Consider the following 19702-nt stretch of genomic DNA (forward strand, 5'->3'; position numbering starts at 1 on the left):
GTATAAGCAAGTTCGTTCAGCGCAATGAGCGTTCCCCCTTTTCAAACATTGAAGTAAAACATAATTCTAAATTAAAGACTCGATGTTAACACTGCGTTTTCGTTCGACTGCATTCGATAAAAAAAATCTTTTTTTGCGCTCAGCTTTCGAAAACATTTACAAATTGCTGATTGGGTCCCGATCGATCCGTTCGAGGGTTGTATAAACAAGTTTATTCAGCGCAATGAGCGTTCCCCGTTTTCAAACTTTGAAGTAAAACATAATTCTAAATTAAAGACTCGACGTTAACACTCTGCGCTTTAGTTGGACTGCATTTTCGAAAAAAATAGGCTTTTACTGCGAAAATAAAAGGATAGATTATCTCACGGGCGGGATATGAGCCGTTGCAGCACGCGCTTCACGGAGAAGAAAGGAAGATGGCGGATTATGCTCATCCAACGAACGGCAGTGCTGGTCCCGTCGCCGGGTATGCAGCTCACCTCGATTTCACTGAAGATTATCAGCTTGTAGACCAAGAGGATGTTGGTGGTGTCATGGCTCGGGGGGGTCGGGTGCCCGTCCAGGGAAACATGGGTGGTGGTGGTGGTGGTGGTGGTGGTGGCTCTGGTGCTGTAGCCAGAGTCGGGCCTGCAGGAGATGGTGGTGGGTGCGGAGAAACTGAAGTCGACGGAGCGAAAATCAACGCGAGTCGGAGAGAGGATGATGATGGGTGAGGTTGCTGAAGGAAATGTGAAAACTCGGATTCGGTTGGAAATGTTTAAATTAAAAAAAAATAAAGAAATTGTATTTTTTTTTCCCCTTTTCTTCTCCTCGGGGAGGGGGGGGCATGGGCTTGGTTAAAATCACAAAAACCGCACAACCCCCCCCCTTGACAAGACCCCCCCCTCCAACAGCACTCTGTACACAATCACCCATCAATGCTCAAACTTCCTAAAAAAAAGTCTAATGAACATCCCCATACCCCTCTATCTCCATAATTTCCAGGTAACTAATTCTAATTTAAACTTATCGACTTATCTTAACATTTAAACTTGTGTTAACATTTCCAGGTTGTGGTTTTGGTCCTGATTTAGCCTTTTTAATCCTGAGGGGTAAGTCCACTCGGCCCGTCATGTGTGTGTGTGCCATCGCTACATTCTCGAGAACTCGAGGCAATGATCCTATCCAAGATTTTTAAAAAGCAAAATGATATTTGTAATTTTTTGTTTTTTTTGTTTCACAGCAAGATGTTTGTTGGTGGCCTCGGCTGGGAGACTTCTAATAAGGGTCTAAGAGACTACTTTTCCAAGTTTGGCGAGGTCGTGGACTGCACCATCAAAGTCGACCCGGTCACCGGTCGTTCCAGAGGATTCGGCTTTATTTTGTTTCGCATGGCCTCGTCTGTTGATGAGGTGCATCATGGTGGGATGATAGAGTTTTGAAAACTGGAACCGGTTCGCTCTCGTACTCGAGAGATTGTGGGGCGTCCCGGTATCCCTGGTTAAACGTGATCATGAACCTTGGTCTTTTTTCGTGGCCGGGAAGTTACCGCACGTTGTTTTCCAACCGTCCTTTCTGATGCAGGTGCTGGCCCTTAAAGATCACCGACTGGACAGCAAATTGATTGACCCCAAGCGTGCCAACGCCATGAAGAAGGAGTCGGTCAAGCTCTTTGTGGGTGGTGTCAACCCCGACACTGAAGAGGACGAGATTCGGGAATATTTCTCCACTTTTGGAGAGGTATAACGAGCAATTCTGCCTGGTCCCATCGGGCCTGATGCTCTTGTGGTCACTCGCTGGTGTCATCGCGTTGCCGTCATGCTCACACTTGTTCCATCAAATCTGTAATGTGATGTCTTTGTTCATTTAATGGCTGCACCATCCTTTGCGAGCCCTCTTATTTGGCCTTCAACTCGAAGGTCATCTCAGCAACACATCCCATGTTTTCCTCGGATGGCCTCGAGCTTTCCTTCCATTCATATTTATAACCTCTTCGCACAACTACCCGCCCACATCCTCTCCACATGTCCGAACCATCTCAACCTACCCCTACGCATAACCTCACTCATGCTTTCTCTACCTAACCTATCTCTTCATTCTCCAAGTGGTTTCCTCTTCTTCACTGTCACATCACACATCCATCTCACCATTCTCATTTCTTTGGTTAAATGCTTTCTGGACAAAAATAATTAAACTTGTGGGTACCATGGAATTTGTGGGGTGGTGGGGGGGGGTAGAGAGGGGAGAGGTAGTGTTGTGGAGTACCATCTCTCAACCATACCCACAGTTTTCTTCCCTCCCTCCCACCTTGGTTCGAATCCAACCCTTTTTCTTTGTTTCCTGATTAATTCCCACGCTTGGCCCCGCTGCACCATGATCAATTTGTTGCCTTTTTACCTCCGCCACCGAAGGCGAATCAGGTTGTTTTCACCCTGTCTGTTTCTCTGTTTGTCTGTACAGGATATCTCTAAAAGTTGTGCGTGGATTCGGATGAAACTTGGTGGACATGTTGGGTGTATGACAAGGACAAATTGATTCGATCCTGGTGAAGATCCGGATCCTGATCCGACGACTAGAATTTTTAAAGCGATTCTTCACCAATGAGAGATAGGGCTCCAAAACGACACGCAGCACGATACCTCAAAAATATCTTGGTCCAGATATGTTCTTGTGGATCAGGCATTATGGTATGCGCTCCACCGAGTGCCCTTCCAGTTACAATTGTTTTCTCATCCTATTGACCGAGATTTAATGTCGTCACTGGTGGAAGAAGGAATGGTTTTCCTGGGATTCTTTGAAGTTTAGTTATTTCCTTTGAGTGCTTCGACAGAAAAGTTTGTCAATTGTCTGCTTTCTTTTCGTTTTTTGCTTTTTGAGAGGTTTTAGGTTGTCCTTCTGCATCTCCTTCCTTGTAATTATTATTACATTATTATTATAATATTATAATTATTATTATTACAATAATATACGTTGAATACACTGATCTTGCTTTTGCTTTTGCACCTTTTTCGTGCAGGTGGAAGCGATGGAACTTCCAGTGGATGGCAACTCGAGCAAACGCCGAGGCTTTTGCTTCGTGACCTTTCAGGATGAGGCGTCGGTGAGGCGGGCCATGGAGAGGAAGTATCACGAGATTGGAGCAAGTCAGGTGAGGTTTGTTTTGAAATCGTACTCGGTTGTTTTTTGTTTTTTACTTTTTGGAACTGCATGGCGATTCGATGATTTGGAAAGTTTCAATTTTTAAAGTGATGTCGAGAGTTAATTTTTATCCACTTTGAGATATTTAAAAGTAGCAGCGTGCATTCCTGCCGTTTGTGCGGAAGTACCCTTTTAATTTTATCGGAGCCGGGGTACGTGCGCTGGAGGAAGGGTGAAGTACGTGCTCGTCAGCTTCCTTGGGCGGCCCCTTAAAGGTCCACTGACATGCAAAACTTTCTGGTTATTTATATTGTTCCAGTTGTGGAAATTCGCATTACACCATAAAGAGTCCTCAGGTGAGATATATCGGTAAGTTCATGTGTAGTTGGCCCAAACCCGTTGTATAGAGGGAATATGTGTGATTCATCTGGGCTGCGACGCTTTGAGTTCGCCATTTTTCTTTCTCTATTGTTATTTTCGACTATTAAGCCGCCAACAACTCAAACAACACCCCAACAACCAAATCGCCACCATCAACAACGCCCCCGAACAACTCTACCAAACCACCACTACTTTCATCTCCACAACCCAACCCCGCAAGCATGTCCTCACCCACCATTCTCTAACGACGCTCAACAACGCCCCCAAACAACTCCACCACCTTCGCCTTTCTCCTTCACAACCAGCAACCGCACCACCTGTGGACACTGAACGTCGGGCTGTCTAGGACCCATTCGGCGATTGGTGCCGAACGCCTCGAGCCGCGGGCGCGAATGGCGGCCTTTCCGAGGGAGGGATTCGGATCAGGAAGGCTTCACGCCCTTTTTTCTCCGTCCAATGGGCGAGTGTCAGGCGGTATGGCCCCGCCTCCAAGCGCGATGAACGTGGATTCTTTACGAGAGGAATTCGGATCATAAAAAGCTTCACGCCCCCTTTTTGCCGCACCAATGGCTGAACAGAGGGTGGCGTGGCCCCGCCTCCAATCGCGTTTTGATCCTAATATTTGCATATAGGCTCCTCCTGCGGCCTATAAAGACGCGAGCATAAGGCAACTCAATAAGTTCGCGCGGTTCAGTTGCAGGCGGCTGGTCGAGTCACGTGAAGACGGCGGTCGGCAACGAGGTTGCGGTGTGGGGTCGCTCGTCTAGTCGCAGGGTCCAAGCCAGCCAGCCATTCCCCTCTCCCTGAGCATCAGCAATTCCCCACCCCCATCCGCGCTGAGATAGTGCCGGGGGGCCCCGTTCCTCCCCCACCCTAAACTTGGTGCCAACAAAACTGCTCGCGCGGAGAACGCCGGAGAGGGTTCGCCGACCACGCCAGGGGCACGGAGTCGGGTCGCAGCTGCGAGAACATTGCGGCTTGCCCGCCATCGCGTCACGAGGACGCGGGTAAGACCTTCTCGGTCTCGTGGACCTGGCCGCTCCTCCATGATCCACGTATATTTGGTCCACGGACCTGTCTGCCTCCTTGCTTGTGAGGGTGGCTTTCTTTTCTTTCGGGTTGGATGCATGCTGTGGCGCCGTGTCCAACAAGTGGAACTGCCTAAGTGTCTGTGCCTGTACATTGCCTGATTCGGTGTTAACTCTTTCCTTGCATTTTGTTTTGACTGTATGGCTGTATATGTGTGCTTCCGTATTAAAGTGCATTGTGTGAACTGTTTTCCCGTTTCGCTTCGTCTTTTCCTTGTATTGAATCTCCAACTTGCATCACGAAAGGGATTGATAGTGGGTTTAAAACGCCCGGTAAATAATCCTAACCGTCGAGGTCGACGATAGCTCCGCTCGGTTATCTCTGCAGCACGGAACGAGCCGCTGGAGTGGTTCGTGTCCGAAGTCGACATGCGGCGAGGTGGAGGAAGGAGAAAGTATGCAGGCCAACTCGACTACTCGTGTAGTGTATTGTGTACAAAGCTCAAGACTGTTAATATTGTAATTTCAAAATGGCCTCTGAGCATGGACGTGCAAAAAACATGATTTTCAGACACCTAAAATGGACACATTTTCCATGATATTTCCAAAAGTATAAATGCTACAATAATGACTGAACACTTCCTCAGCTCGAAATGAGGAGATCTTTCATGTGTTAAAATTTAAGAGAGGTTGGATTTTAAATAAAAAAATAAATTCAAAAAAACCATACATTTCAGGTGACCTGTCATATTTGTGATTTTGACCACTTTCAGGAGGCTGTTAAATAATGTGAGATATGGTGGAGGAAGGAGAAAGTATGCAGGCCAACTCGACTACTCGTGTAGTGTATTGTGTACAAAGCTCAAGACTGTAAGTATTGTAATTTCAAAATGGCCTCTGAGCATGGACGTGCAAAAAACATGATTTTCAGACACCTAAAATGGACACATTTTCCATGATATTTCCAAAAGTATAAATGCTACAATAATGACTGAACACTTCCTCAGCTCGAAATGAGGAGATCTTTCATGTGTTAAAATTTAAGAGAGGTTGGATTTTAAATAAAAAAATAAATTCAAAAAAACCATACATTTCAGGCGACCTGTCATATGAGTGATTTTGACCACTTTCAGGAGGCTGTTAAATAATGTGAGATATGGTGGAGGAAGGAGAAACTATGCAGGCCAACTCGACTACTCGTGTAGTGTATTGTGTACAAAGCTCAAGACTGTAAGTATTGTAATTTCAAAATGGCCTCTGAGCATGGACGTGCAAAAAACATGACATTCCAGACACTTAAAATGGACACATTTTGCATGATATCTCCAAAAGTATAAATGCTACAATAACGACTGAACACTTTCTCAGCTCGAAATGAGGAGCTCTTTCATGTGTTAAAATTTAAAAGAGGTTGGATTTTAAATAAAAAATAAATTCAAAAAAACCATACATTTCAGGCGACCTGTCATATGAGTAATTTTGACCACTTTCAGGAGGCTGTTAAATAATGTGAGATATGGTGGAGGAAGGAGAAACTATGCAGGCCAACTCGACTACTCGTGTAGTGTATTGTGTACAAAGCTCAAGACTGTAAGTATTTTAATTTCAAAATGGCCTCTGAGCATGGACGTGCAAAAAACATGATTTTCAGACACCTAAAATGGACACATTTTCCATGATATCTCCAAAAGTATAAATGCTACAATAATGACTGAACACTTCCTCAGCTCGAAATGAGGAGGTCTTTCATGTGTTAAAATTTAAGAGGTTGGATTTTAAATAAAAAAATAAATTCAAAAAAACCATACATTTCAGGCGACCTGTCATATGAGTGATTTTGACCACTTTCAGGAGGCTGTTAAATAATGTGAGATATGATGGAGGAAGGAGAAACTATGCAGGCCAACTCGACTACTCCTGTAGTGTATTGTGTACAAAGCTCAAGACTGTAAGTATTGTAATTTCAAAATGGCCTCTGAGCATGGACGTGCAAAAAACATGATTTTCAGACACCTAAAATGGACACATTTTCCATGATATTTCCAAAAGTATAAATGCTACAATAATGACTGAACACTTCCTCAGCTCGAAATGAGGAGATCTTTCATGTGTTAAAATTTAAGAGAGGTTGGATTTTAAATAAAAAAATAAATTCAAAAAAACCATACATTTCAGGCGACCTGTCATATGAGTGATTTTGACCACTTTCAGGAGGCTGTTAAATAATGTGAGATATGGTGGAGGAAGGAGAAACTATGCAGGCCAACTCGACTACTCGTGTAGTGTATTGTGTACAAAGCTCAAGACTGTAAGTATTGTAATTTCAAAATGGCCTCTGAGCATGGACGTGCAAAAAACATGACATTCCAGACACTTAAAATGGACACATTTTCCATGATATCTCCAAAAGTATAAATGCTACAATAATGACTGAACACTTTCTCAGCTCGAAATGAGGAGCTCTTTCATGTGTTAAAATTTAAAAGAGGTTGGATTTTAAATAAAAAAATAAATTCAAAAAAACCATACATTTCAGGCGACCTGTCATATGAGTAATTTTGACCACTTTCAGGAGGCTGTTAAATAATGTGAGATATGGTGGAGGAAGGAGAAACTATGCAGGCCAACTCGACTACTCGTGTAGTGTATTGTGTACAAAGCTCAAGACTGTAAGTATTTTAATTTCAAAATGGCCTCTGAGCATGGACGTGCAAAAAACATGATTTTCAGACACCTAAAATGGACACATTTTCCATGATATCTCCAAAAGTATAAATGCTACAATAATGACTGAACACTTCCTCAGCTCGAAATGAGGAGGTCTTTCATGTGTTAAAATTTAAAAGAGGTTGGATTTTAAATAAAAAAAATAAATTCAAAAAAACCATACATTTCAGGCGACCTGTCATATGAGTAATTTTGACCACTTTCAGGAGGCTGTTAAATAATGTGAGATATGGTGGAGGAAGGAGAAACTATGCAGGCCAACTCGACTACTCGTGTAGTGTATTGTGTACAAAGCTCAAGACTGTAAGTATTTTAATTTCAAAATGGCCTCTGAGCATGGACGTGCAAAAAACATGATTTTCAGACACCTAAAATGGACACATTTTCCATGATATCTCCAAAAGTATAAATGCTACAATAATGACTGAACACTTCCTCAGCTCGAAATGAGGAGGTCTTTCATGTGTTAAAATTTAAGAGGTTGGATTTTAAATAAAAAATAAATTCAAAAAAACCATACATTTCAGGCGACCTGTCATATGAGTGATTTTGACCACTTTCAGGAGGCTGTTAAATAATGTGAGATATGATGGAGGAAGGAGAAACTATGCAGGCCAACTCGACTACTCCTGTAGTGTATTGTGTACAAAGCTCAAGACTGTAAGTATTGTAATTTCAAAATGGCCTCTGAGCATGGACGTGCAAAAAACATGATTTTCAGACACCTAAAATGGACACATTTTCCATGATATCTCCAAAAGTATAAATGCTACAATAATGACTGAACACTTCCTCAGCTCGAAATGAGGAGATCTTTCATGTGTTAAAATTTGAGAGAAGTTGGATTTTAAATAAAAAAATAAATTCAAAAAAACCATACATTTCAGGCGACCTGTCATATGAGTGATTTTGACCACTTTGGAGGCAAAAGTGTCCTCACAACCAAACTCGAAAATCTAGAAAGGCACAGATCTACCCTGGCACTTCAACACAGATGGACCGAAATGCATGATCTTAAAAAATCGCACGCCGGCGGGTGCGAATTAGCAACAATATATTAACTTGACCTTCCCAATGAAGAAATCACCCATGTTTTTTTTTTAATCAAAAATGGGATAATATTAGAGCAATATTTCGAACATTTATTGTGCTTTTCACAACTTGCTATGCCCCGCCCCTAAGAAAAGTTGACTTCAGCGAATCGCAGCGTTGACGTCACATCCAGAAACTCGCACATAGTGGATTGACTCGTGATTTCGAGAGTCTAGAGTCTAGACTAGTCCGATAAATCCGTCGTCCGTCCAACTAGTCCGATAAATCTGTCGTCCGTCCGACTCGGCCGATAAATCTGACATGCTGTGGCTTTTATTTATTATTCTCTTTTTTTCATTGTTTTCTACTGGTGCTACATTACGACAGTAGGAATAAAATAAATAAAAATGCAACAGTACGTCAGATTTATCGGACTACTCGAGACAATTGTGTCACAAGGTGTGTTCTGCACACAAGTTTTCATTGTATCGGGACAGCGAGATTGCTTCGTTTTATGCGCGGAGAGATATGGCCGATGACATGCGCCGGCCTTGCTTGCGATTTATTCGCCGCGGAGAACCATGTCCGCTGTGCTGCGCTGGTCACGTCACCTCACTAAAATATTTCTGATATCGAGCAGTCGAATTTACATTATTGAATTACGAATAGGATTTAGTCTAACCAGTTGTTATTGCCAAGTCTTTGTTCGATGTCCTCCCGATCATCATGAACTCCGGGAATTTCATCGCCAGTTTCCTCTGCTTGTCCTGCTTCGGGCTCGAACTTGTAAGGCCGTATTCCATTTCCAGCTGCCTGAACTTCACCTCCCGCGACGACGTTATCCGACAATTCTCCATGTGATTCAGACCAAAATCCTTCATTTCTCTCACACTCACTGTTGTTACCAGACAAATCAAAGTCCATGTCATCCATTATTCAAAACCAAATGTTCGATTTTTTTTAAAGCAGAAATGAACGAAGCGATTGAGTCGACCAAGCAAATGTGGAAACACACAGAAAGCCAATAGAATCACGTAGACCACCCACCCAAGTAATTTACGTGCAGCCTTTGTAATCCTGCAGTTGACGTCATGTGGGTTACGCCCCTTTCAGGAGAATTTTTATGGGCGTTCCCAAAGAGGTTTGTTTTTCTAATTTCACATTCTACAGAATGAGTTTTGTGAAAAAACATTGTCAGATCTGAAATCACGATGAAAAACTCCTATTGGACATATATAAATGAAATTTCAGTACTTTGGCGTGTCAGGGGACCTTTAAGGCCAGTTTTGTGGTTGGAACCAGCAGTGCAGCTCGGTTTGGAGCATCCATGAAGGCCCAATAAGTGTTAAATGTTAGTTTTGGAGTTTCGGTGTCATCCATGTTTGCTCCATTTTCGGCTCTCGGTATCCAGACTGCTACAAAAAAAACAAGGACAAATGTGTCCAAGAGCAGCGTCCTAAAGGTTTTGTCGGCTAAAAAAAGAACAACAACTTCCGATATTTCGTCACGTGCCTTGATTAAGCCAATAGCGAGACCCGTCATAGTGTATTTATGTATTTACGACATATAGTGTATTTCCGAAATAAATAGTGTATTTACGAAATTACAATACATTAAATGGAATAATCTTAAAATAGTAACGTGAACTTTTCGAAACTTAAAAGCAAATGTCCGAATATATTTAAAAGTTCATGACAGACGCTCTCAAAATGCACCCTCAATGTGAGGATGTGTACAGGTGTTTAGTATTGAAGGAGATCTGGATCCTGTCTATAAATGAGCCGAGTCCCAAAGGTTTTGTCTTCACAAGAAGAAGAACAACAACAAGAACAACAACAACAACAACAACAACAAGAAGAAAAAGAAGAACAACGCCGAGCTCTCTTCGAGCCACGTTCGCTACACGAGACGCGGCTAAAAATAATTATGTATTGCTCTATGATGTGCACGTCATTGACACACGGCAATTTCTCAGTGTTCCCACACGGGGCTTTCTTTTCCCTGATCATGAGAACTGTTATTTTACTTTCAGCTTGTATTATAAATTATTTTTGTTTTAAAGCTCGATCAGTCTTGGTAATCGGCATCGGCCGGGATCCATCGCGATCGTGGATCACCGTACCGGTACGACTATCGCCGTGTTGGGAATCTGCACAAGCTTTCTAAAGCACACCAGATTTTCATATAAAACTACCAATTGGTGATTGCTTGTATGGAGCTCGGATGCTGAGGGTTAAAAGTTAAAACCGACTGTACTTACTTCTCGTATGTCTTGATGTCATACGTTTCACTGTTCCAGGGGTAGTCGAGTGCATCAGAGGTTTTTAAATCGTGTGCGGTGTTTAAGGATTGGAAACCTTCTTTCGATTTGTTGGTGATATGCCGGGTGGTGGTTTTATTATTATTATTATTATTATTATTATTATTATTATCATCACTATTATTTTTATTTTGGTGTACCGATATATTCATAATTCGTGGTATAATCCAATACTGGTATAATCAATGTATTTCTGTACTCCATCATCCTAAGGTTTTGGTGTTTTTAGTTTGTAAATATACAGACAACACACTTTGTAACATTTGTAAAAACCTGGCAATTTCATCAATACTCGAAATAGTGGTCGCTGTCGTGACGTTGGTCCTAATTCGCATATTTTGTTTATGGATGGTGACTACCCCTTTAACAGGCATGTGGGGTCCACATGTACCTCCTTAGAGGCTTTTTGTTTATCCTGTTAAATGTTTTAATTTTATTTATTACCTCTTCAACCAAAGGTGAAGGACGTTGTTTTCACCCCTTTTCTGTCTGTGTGCAGAATATCTCAAAGTTGTGGACAGGTTCAGTGTGTGACAAGGACGAGCTGATGAGATTTTGGTGAAGATCTGGATCCGACAACTAGAAATTTTTTAAAAAGTGGTTCTTCACCATTGAGAGATCGGGCTGAACCGATTATACAGGGTGGCCCGAAAGTTACTTTACCCTAGGTAAATTTCTCGCACTTCCCTCCTTCCCTTCCCCTCTGTCCTCGCCCGCTATGGTATGCGGAAACACTGACTCAAAAGAATGATGGAGCACATACAGATACAATGACAAATTAAAAAAATTGGTTTTGAAATTTTGTGGGCAGGTTGGGTGTGTGACCAGGACGAATTGATTCGATTTTGGTGAAGATCTGGATCTAGATTTGAGAATTATTTAATTTTTAAAGGGATTCTTCACCATTGAAACATCGGGCCAAAAACGATATCGTACTGTATATCATGATGTTTCAAAAAATGTATTGGGCCCGATATGTTCTTGTGGATCAGGCGTTACGTGGCGGGGGAATGCACTTTACCGAGTGCCCTTCTCGTTTCTATTGCAATTTGCAGATAGTATAGTAAACAGCCCATTTTAGGATGGTCGTTTAGGGATGGAGGGATGGATGGTTGATTCTATATTTTAATATTTATTATGATGTCGGTCTTGTAAAAAGTTGAATGTGTTGTCTGTGTTCGTTCTTCACCCTTGCATCCCCCTCTCGCCCACCCCAGAAAAAAAAAACACCCTGGTGATGGGTATGCCCCATTATTATTGTCCTCACTCCACCTCCACCTCCACCTATCCCCCCTTTCCCCAAGTTAAATTGGTGAAGGTTGTGTTGGTATCTTCGAAGAGTAACTAAACTGTAGGACTAAATGAATGACGTGGAGATAAAGCACAGGCATGATGGGTCAAATGACGTCTTCCTGTGTCCCGGTTCATTGTACTGCACTGTTTATTTTTGATTTGTGATGTCACTGTCCACATGATGGCAATATTGTTGCGGAAATGGGCCCTTAGTGGGTTAGTAAATATAGGATCAGCCCAGATCCCACCTTAAATGCATGTTTAGCCAGCTTGTTCGGTAATTGGACGTTACATGTGTGTGTGTCGGGAGGTGGAGCAGGCTGTCCAGTGTTGATACAGTGGTGGTGTACCAAGAGGCGCCTTGATTCTTTTTCCTTCCCCCCTTCAAACTCTTCCCACCCAGCACTCTGAGAGTGTCGGTTGGCAAGACGCGTCGGCAGCCGATTGGTGGAGAGCGGCTGTGGACTCGAGGGATGGACCAATCACGTATCCCCGGAGGCGTCCCAGAAAAGCGAGCCCCAAGAAGCAAGGGAGTAACTATTTGAGTGTCGAGTCGACATCTGCTGTATAAGGGACGGCTGTGTCTGTCTGCGATCTACTTCGTGAAAAAGGCAAGATGAACTGCATGAGGTCTGTTTGCCTTCTGCTGGATGAGAGGCTGCTGGTGTCAGTCGGCGATCTGCTTCGAGAGGGGCGGCTGTGTGAGTCTATGATCTGCTTCGTGGAAAAGGCCCGTCCCGAAAGGCAAGGCGGACGGCTTGTGTGAGTCGGCGATCGGCTTTGTGGAGAGTGGTTTTGGCCGGCTGTTCCTCCTCGGCCATGAACCCAGCCTGCGGAGCCCAAGACCCCGATGTGGTCTTGTCTGGTAAACAGGCCAGGCCTGGATTTGTATACTGGACCTTGTGAGAAACCAGCTGGAACACACCATAGATCTTCCTATGTTGTGCCATCGACCTTACGGGTGCTGGACCCGCCGAGGCTGCGTGCGTGCACGGTGCCGGGAGAAGGAGTACGAGAGCCATCAAGCCACGCGGCGTGCTCGAGCTTGGGCGAGCGAAGCCGTTGACATCGGCTTCTCATGAGCCGCATTCGTTCCTTCGACACTTCCTCTCGTCCATGAGGCATCACCAAGTAGTCCGTGTCTTGTCTGCGTGTTGTCTAAGGTTTATTTCGCTGGGGCTCCCTTTGAAACCCACATCGGTAGCTCCCCAGTTAAGAGCGGGTTATAGATTAATTATAACATTGTCGTGAATGTTTTGCTTGTGTCGTGTTTCCCCGATTTGTCCCCAATAAATCTGGCTGATTCATATGAAAGTTGCCGCCTTGAGTTTATTCGTGCCGCGCTGAGGAACAACCGCTCGATTTGTATATAAAACCAAAATGGTTACGGACTGCCAGACTTCGCTCGGTCTCTGACAAACCCAGTCTGTAACCGGGGTCTATTTTCCAAACTGGCAAGGCACAGGTGTACATTGGTATCGTGATCCGAGGCACGTAACCCGAGGCCTGTGCCGAACCAGCCGGCATTATAACCCCTGAGACGGCGGTGCTGTTAAGTGACGCTGAATCTTCAACATTTGGCTGTCAAGAGTAGGGTGCGATTCCCTCCACCGCCAATCCTTTACAATATTGCTGTTATGTTGGTGTTAAATGTGGGGTTTCATGGAGACCACCATGGCTGTTATGTGGTTTTTATTTTAGATTTTAAAGGCTGTTTTTTTTTTGTCTTTTTTTTCATTTGCAGTGTGAGATAAAGCTGGCACACCCCAAGGTAGTCTATCAGAACCAGACTTGGGGACGTGGGGGCAGGGGCTCTGTTGCAACTCCTGGAGGAAATAATGGAGGTAAGAGTTTTTAATTTTATTTGTTTGGAATTCCAAATATGTATCCATATGTTAAGGTTTCCTCAATAATAAACGTTTTCAATGCATGCAACGTCACAAAGTTAATTCGCATGTTTTTTTTTTGTTGGGGTGACGTCACTTCCGGTTGTTCTTGCATGCGGCTGTGCAGGTCAAGATGAGCGTTTTTGTTTGTTTGTTTTGTGTATATTATTGAGATTTATCAGGGGTTGTGGGTTTTGTATATAAAGGTTGTAGTTGTTTCTAACAGTTGGTAGTGGGTATTTTGTGTTCGTTTATTGAAACGAGCAGGATGAGGCCTTGTGTTAAGTTTAGTGTTTGTCATTTGGGGTCTTGGGAATATGGTGGGGAAAAGGGCTATCGAGACCGAAGGAGAAAGGAAGAGTAGTTCGTAAGATGTGATAGATGCTCAATGTGGGCTGCATCAAGAATAGGGGAAGCAGAGGGTACTCACTGTTGTAGGAAGTGAGGAAATAACCCACATGAGGACAGATAATTTGATATTGGCAGTGGTGAGGCTGCAGCAATAGCGATTGGAAGGACTGAGGTGTGGGAGGTAGTTTGTGGAGGTGATGAGACTTAAATATGTGGATTCTTCGTTCTGCAGGAAGGATTTATTCTCCCCGAGGACCATTTTGAGATGGGACAGACAGACAGACAGCATTCGCCCTTTATATATAACAATGAGAAATGTGTCTAAGAGCTGCGTCCTAAAGGTTTTGTCTTCACCACAAGAAGAAGAACAACAAGAAGAAGAACAACAACAACGCAGAGCTCTCTTCGAGCCACGTCTCGCGACGCAAAGCTCGGCCAAAAATTGATGATGGAATTGAAGCATTGAGACTGAATGGATGTTTTGTTGTGATTCACCAATTTTATAACCAAGTCATCCAAACTGTCATGAGTAACTTTGTCTTTCTGTGATCAACAACTCAATTTCCCTCCACAGCCACCTCACAGAGTTGGAATTCTGGTTATCACAACCAGGGGTACGGTCGCTATGGCAACTATGGCGGGAGCTATGGTGGATATGGAAGCTACCCCAGTAGCTATGACTACTCGTACTATGGATATGGTGGATATGAAAGCTACCCCAGTGGCTATGACTACTCGTGCTATGGCTACGGTGGATATGGAGGCTACGGAGAGTACAGCGGTATGTCATGCTCCGTTCGACATTTTATCACAGCCGTACAGAACAAAGCCGTTGTCATTTATTTATTTATTTTTAATTATTATTTTTTGAACATTGTCAAACTCAGAGGGAGATGACGAAAGTCATAAAACGTTCCAATGCCGTGACAGTAACCACAGTATATTGACGCTCGGTCACACTGCACCCGTGCCACCACTCTGTCAGCTTCCGGGTTCTATTTATATTGCGTAAGATTTCATTCTCATCCGATGTCCATCGTTGTCGCGCAGGTGGACAGCCGGGCACTTACGGCAAAGGCCCACGGCGTGGTGCAGTCCATCAGAGCAACTACAGACCTTATTAAATCTTCCTCGGTTCTCCACTTCATTTTCGATGGTATGTCTGATCCAAGACCCTCAGTGTGCCGTTTTCTTACTTACTTTGTTCCGGACGTCGGTCGTTTTTTCTAACTTTTATATCGTCTCGAGGTGAAGTTAAAGTACCTGTGAAAGTGGAAATCTCAGCGTTTGTACAAGATTTGTTTTGTAACGGATCGTTATATTTAAAAGAGTTCTTCACTTTGGTGAGGTTAGTTTTGTGACAATTGCTGCAAATGCAAACAGTGACTGGTGCTCGTGAGTTTTTACGGTTAAAATGCTTTTTTATATCTTAAATCCCCCCCCCCCCAATCTTCAGATGAACCTTGTGAAAGAGAATTTGACGCAAAAAACACCCAATGTTGCTAAAATTGCTCGAATAATGATTTAAATGAAAGGTGCTGCCCAGATTTGGGAGAAATTGAGTGTCGCATCCTGAGCAAGTTCAAACGAATGGAGACCCCTCCCCAGGTGGTATCGCATCACAGCGACCATCTTTGACGTATCATGTAGCTGGGTTGGTGCTTCCTTCCTTCTGCTTCTGTATTCAGGTGTGTTCTCTAAAGTGGACTTTTAGAAACGTCGTCGTTCACTCGGAACCTGACAAGGGCACTCTGTCTTGCTTTTTGCTTATACCTGAAAAGGTGAAAGAGTATTCTTACCATGAAGACGTTGCAATGTCGTTGTTGAAGACTGAGGTGAGTGGCCTGTATTACATCCGTTATTGAGGGTTCTCAACTTTAACCTTGAGCTCGACGAGTTCGTGGGGCAGGGGAAAAAATATAAAATCGATCAATCAAAGTTGATGAAGCCTCTCGACTGATTTATGTTGTAAACCCACGCAGGCTGGTCTGAGTTGTGCAATCTTCGAATCCTGAACCTGGAGATTCTGCTGTGGATGTGAAAACGGTCCTGTGCTTTGCTTGGGGCTTACCGGATGTAAATGACAAAGCGAGGCAACCATTGGAGAACCTCGAATTGTTTGCCTTGAATGTAAAATCAGGGAGTTAGTATCGAGTTAAACTCCTCTGTCGGAATGGGATTAAAAAACAAAAGAAGAAAAAAAAGACAAGACATTTATTATTTTTATTTATTTTCTTCCTCCCTCCAGTTTGAGGCCATTAATACTTTTTCTACGGTTCTGCGCATAAGGGCTTTCAAATTGCGAAATGTCATGAAATGTCGTTGTTACCCAGATTAATGTCTCCCTTTCTGTTGTAATTCCCTTGTAGGCTTGTGGGTAACATCGTGCATTGCAAGTATTGAGATGTGCAAAACTTTGGGGAAAAACAACAAAACAAACTCGCATCACATAGTGTTTGTTGCAGTGCGAAGCATTCATTGTATGAATTGCTTTTAAAAGAATGAATTTTTTTTTGCTCTCACTGCAATTGCTTTTTCCATCACCCTTAACTTAATGTTCTTCCGAGCTGTGGCTTGCATGAAGCTTTGTTGTGATAATCTTTGCAGGAAGGCATTGATGTGACTGTTGGAGGGAGAAACTACCTGAATGAATGGATGTCTTTGTTGTAGAACCTCAACGCCCCCCCCCCCCCACCCAATTTCAAGATCAATATATTTTGCTAACCACAGCAAGGCTACTTGATGTTCAGTCATCTTGTAAAACACAAACGATCGTGACTTGATTTACTTTCTTGTGCATCAACATTCGGCTCAAGTAGGAGATTGTACACAAATCACACACAGGAGAGATTTGCGGTCAAGATTGTACTTTTTTGAATGGGAATGCAAGGAGTTGCTATCTGGACAAAACATGTGCATGCACCATGTGTGGGTTCAGCTGGGAACACCAAATGGGCTAACCCAGATTACAACCCCATTTTGGTTTCGTTGCACTCTCGACCAATCGTAACTGTCTTGTGGCAGCAATAAAATTGTACACATTGTCTGTCGTTGAAAAGCGGCAGTCATCACGACGGTAGTTGCATCATTCCACAGACTTTGAAATCTTGCGATGGAGTGTCGAGGTTATTTTTTAACATTTGCTGATAGCATGCTGTATTTGGCACATTTGTTTTCGACATGAAATCTATAAATTAGAATTGATGATGGAAGTGCCCTGATTTCGTTATGATTGTTTCTTTCTGCAGTATTATTATTCTTATTATTCTTATTATTTTGTCATGTAAACTTAAATTCTGATTGCTGTTTTAGCAATTGCCGTTTGTACAAGTGGACTTGATGTAGACTGTACGGCAACGTATATAAATTGCTAATTTGTAACAGCAGAAACAGCACAAAAAAATAACTAAAGGGGTCTGACCTCATGTATGTCCTTCATTTCCTTCACCCATCCTAACTTTTTGACCCTTCTCCAAGAGGGCAGCCTCGAGCCAAAGGTCGTGACCCAAAACGAGGTCACGGCCTGGGCAGCGGCTGCCAATCGAGCATGGGTCAGAGTGCGCAGCGGCGTATGAATTTGACGACCACATCCTTACCCCTTAACCTTCTCCCCTTGCTCAATGCTAATAATTAAGTCATTCATGTTGACATTATTCATGTTAAGGTTGACTTCATCTAAAACGGTGGGTTTTCTCATCAAGATTTGACTTTGAGTCGTAAATGGTAAAAGTCGTAAATGGTAAAAATTTACTCAGTGGAAAAAGGGCACATCCCATCCCTTCTAACAAAAATCCTGACTCGTTTACACTCGGTACGCCTTGCTTGGCTTCCCCACACGATGCATTGTCACAACACAATGCATTGCAACAGAAGACGAGTTGGTTGTCTGGTGCCCACGTCCTCAGGCCTCATCCTCCGAGATCGAGACACCCAGGCCCTCATCTGCAGGTACACTGGATAACATCATTTGCCAGAGGGTAAACAGGTTAACGACCTTAACTCGATGCTTGTGAACAGTTTTTTATTTATTTATTTTTTGTGGTGTAACTTCTAATGGTAATGATAATTTCTGAGTTCTCTCTGCAGGTTAAAGGTAAATGTTAAAGGGTGCGGAGAACTTGATAATACGACAAAGTCCTCTTCTCTTGCCATGCCTCACTTCCCTTCCCTTCTTTCTTGCACTTTTTGTTCTCTTCCTGCTTTCCCATCCACATTTTAATTTTTTTTTCGTGCACGTAAGTTTATTCTACCCTCCCTGCTTTCCATCCTCTGTCTCCCCGACTTTCTGTTTCCCCCTGTTTAGATAACCAGGTTTGGGAGGAAGACCTGCAGGAAGTGCCAAGAAGCGACATTGAGTGGGGAGTGAGAAAAGGGTGAATTTTGTCAACTTTCTGGTCATTCCCTCCCCTTTGCATTCCCTTCCACCACAACCTCCAGTTGTAGTCTTCAGCCTTGTTTCTGACTGTTCTTCGCGGTTTTGTTTGTTTTTTGTATTATGCAGTCGTTGCATTTATATATTTTTTTGTCGTTTTCAGTTTTATCAATAAATGTACAAAAGATCATGTTGTTTGGTTTTCTTGGCGATGTGATTTTGATTTGGTGTGTAATTCTCATGCATAACTTTCAAAATGATTTGGTGCCTGGTTTTTGTTGAAGTTTTTTTTGTTAACCGTGACATGGTTCGTCTCTTGCAGGGCAATTTTAACCTGCCGTTGGTGGCATGAAATATCATTCAGATTGTTTAAACATTTTCAGCATTTTGATGAAGGTGGCTTCAAGATGGTTAACCATAATTTTTTCTGAACTTCTGAATGCAAATTGGACTCATGAAAATGTAGGAATACATGAATGTGTCTGCGATGTGAAAAGGACATCTCAAAAAGTTGTGGATGCATTTAGATGAAATTTGGAGAGCTTGGGGATATTGCACGGCTGAAATGATTAAATTTTAGTTCAGGTTCGAATCAAGATCTGGCCCATCGATGTGATAAGAAATGTAAACTAATCAGCTTGGTTGAGGTATGCATTCTACCCATTGACTGTTTGAGTTTTATATGCATGCATGCACAGAGATATATATATATATATATATATATATATATATATATATATATATATATATATATATATATATATATATATATATATATATATATATATATATATATATATATATATTGTTGCGGAAATGGCCCTTTGTGTGTTATTAAATATAGGATTATCCCAGATCCCCCATTAAATGCATGTTTAGCCAGGTTGTTCGGTAAATGGACGCTCCATGTGTGTCGGGAGGTGTAAGAGACTGTTTATTGTTCGTACAGTGGTGGTGGTGGACCGAGAGGGAGAAATTCCACCTTGAAAGAACTTAAGCCAGGGGACGGAAACCATAATGGACAGCTCCGCATGGGTTCTCGCAGAGTTGGAGGTGCTGCACCTAGGAACAGGCTTTAGAAATTGGATTTTGGTTTCTCTCTTGGCCTCACAGGAACTTCGGAGTGGAGCGCAGATGGAGTAGCGGGTGGCACTGGCATGTGTCACTTGGTCTTCAAACCTTTCTGAGCACACGA

General features: G+C 42.9%; 1 protein-coding gene across 6 annotated transcripts; it reads left to right on the forward strand.

Annotated features, from left to right (window-relative positions):
* The first annotated feature begins 187 nt into the window (after nt 1–187).
* On the forward strand, nt 188–18697 carry LOC147007783 (heterogeneous nuclear ribonucleoprotein D-like). 6 transcript variants are annotated; one of them, XR_015053885.1, is made up of 9 exons: nt 188–709; nt 1223–1391; nt 1564–1719; nt 2996–3127; nt 13643–13742; nt 14710–14916; nt 15186–15291; nt 15744–18083; nt 18439–18697. XR_015053885.1 is itself a non-coding variant. In XM_085866420.1 (8 exons), the coding sequence occupies exons 1-7, from the start codon at nt 417–419 to the stop codon at nt 15257–15259; spliced, it is 1131 nt and encodes a 376-aa protein (XP_085722546.1). In that variant the 5' UTR covers nt 188–416; the 3' UTR covers nt 15260–15291; nt 15744–18432. The 6 variants fall into 6 exon arrangements, 4 of the variants coding, with proteins under 4 accessions (XP_085722546.1, XP_085722547.1, XP_085722549.1 ...); XR_015053886.1 differs by having other exon boundaries at nt 18006–18083; XM_085866420.1 differs by lacking the exon at nt 18439–18697 and having other exon boundaries at nt 15744–18432.
* The last annotated feature ends 1005 nt before the right edge of the window (nt 18698–19702 follow it).

The sequence above is a fragment of the Eptatretus burgeri genome, chromosome 25 (genome assembly GCF_056783735.1).
Source record: "Eptatretus burgeri isolate ZD-2024b chromosome 25, Ebu_testis_v1, whole genome shotgun sequence".
In the NCBI taxonomy this organism is placed as follows: Eukaryota; Metazoa; Chordata; class Myxini; order Myxiniformes; family Myxinidae; genus Eptatretus; species Eptatretus burgeri.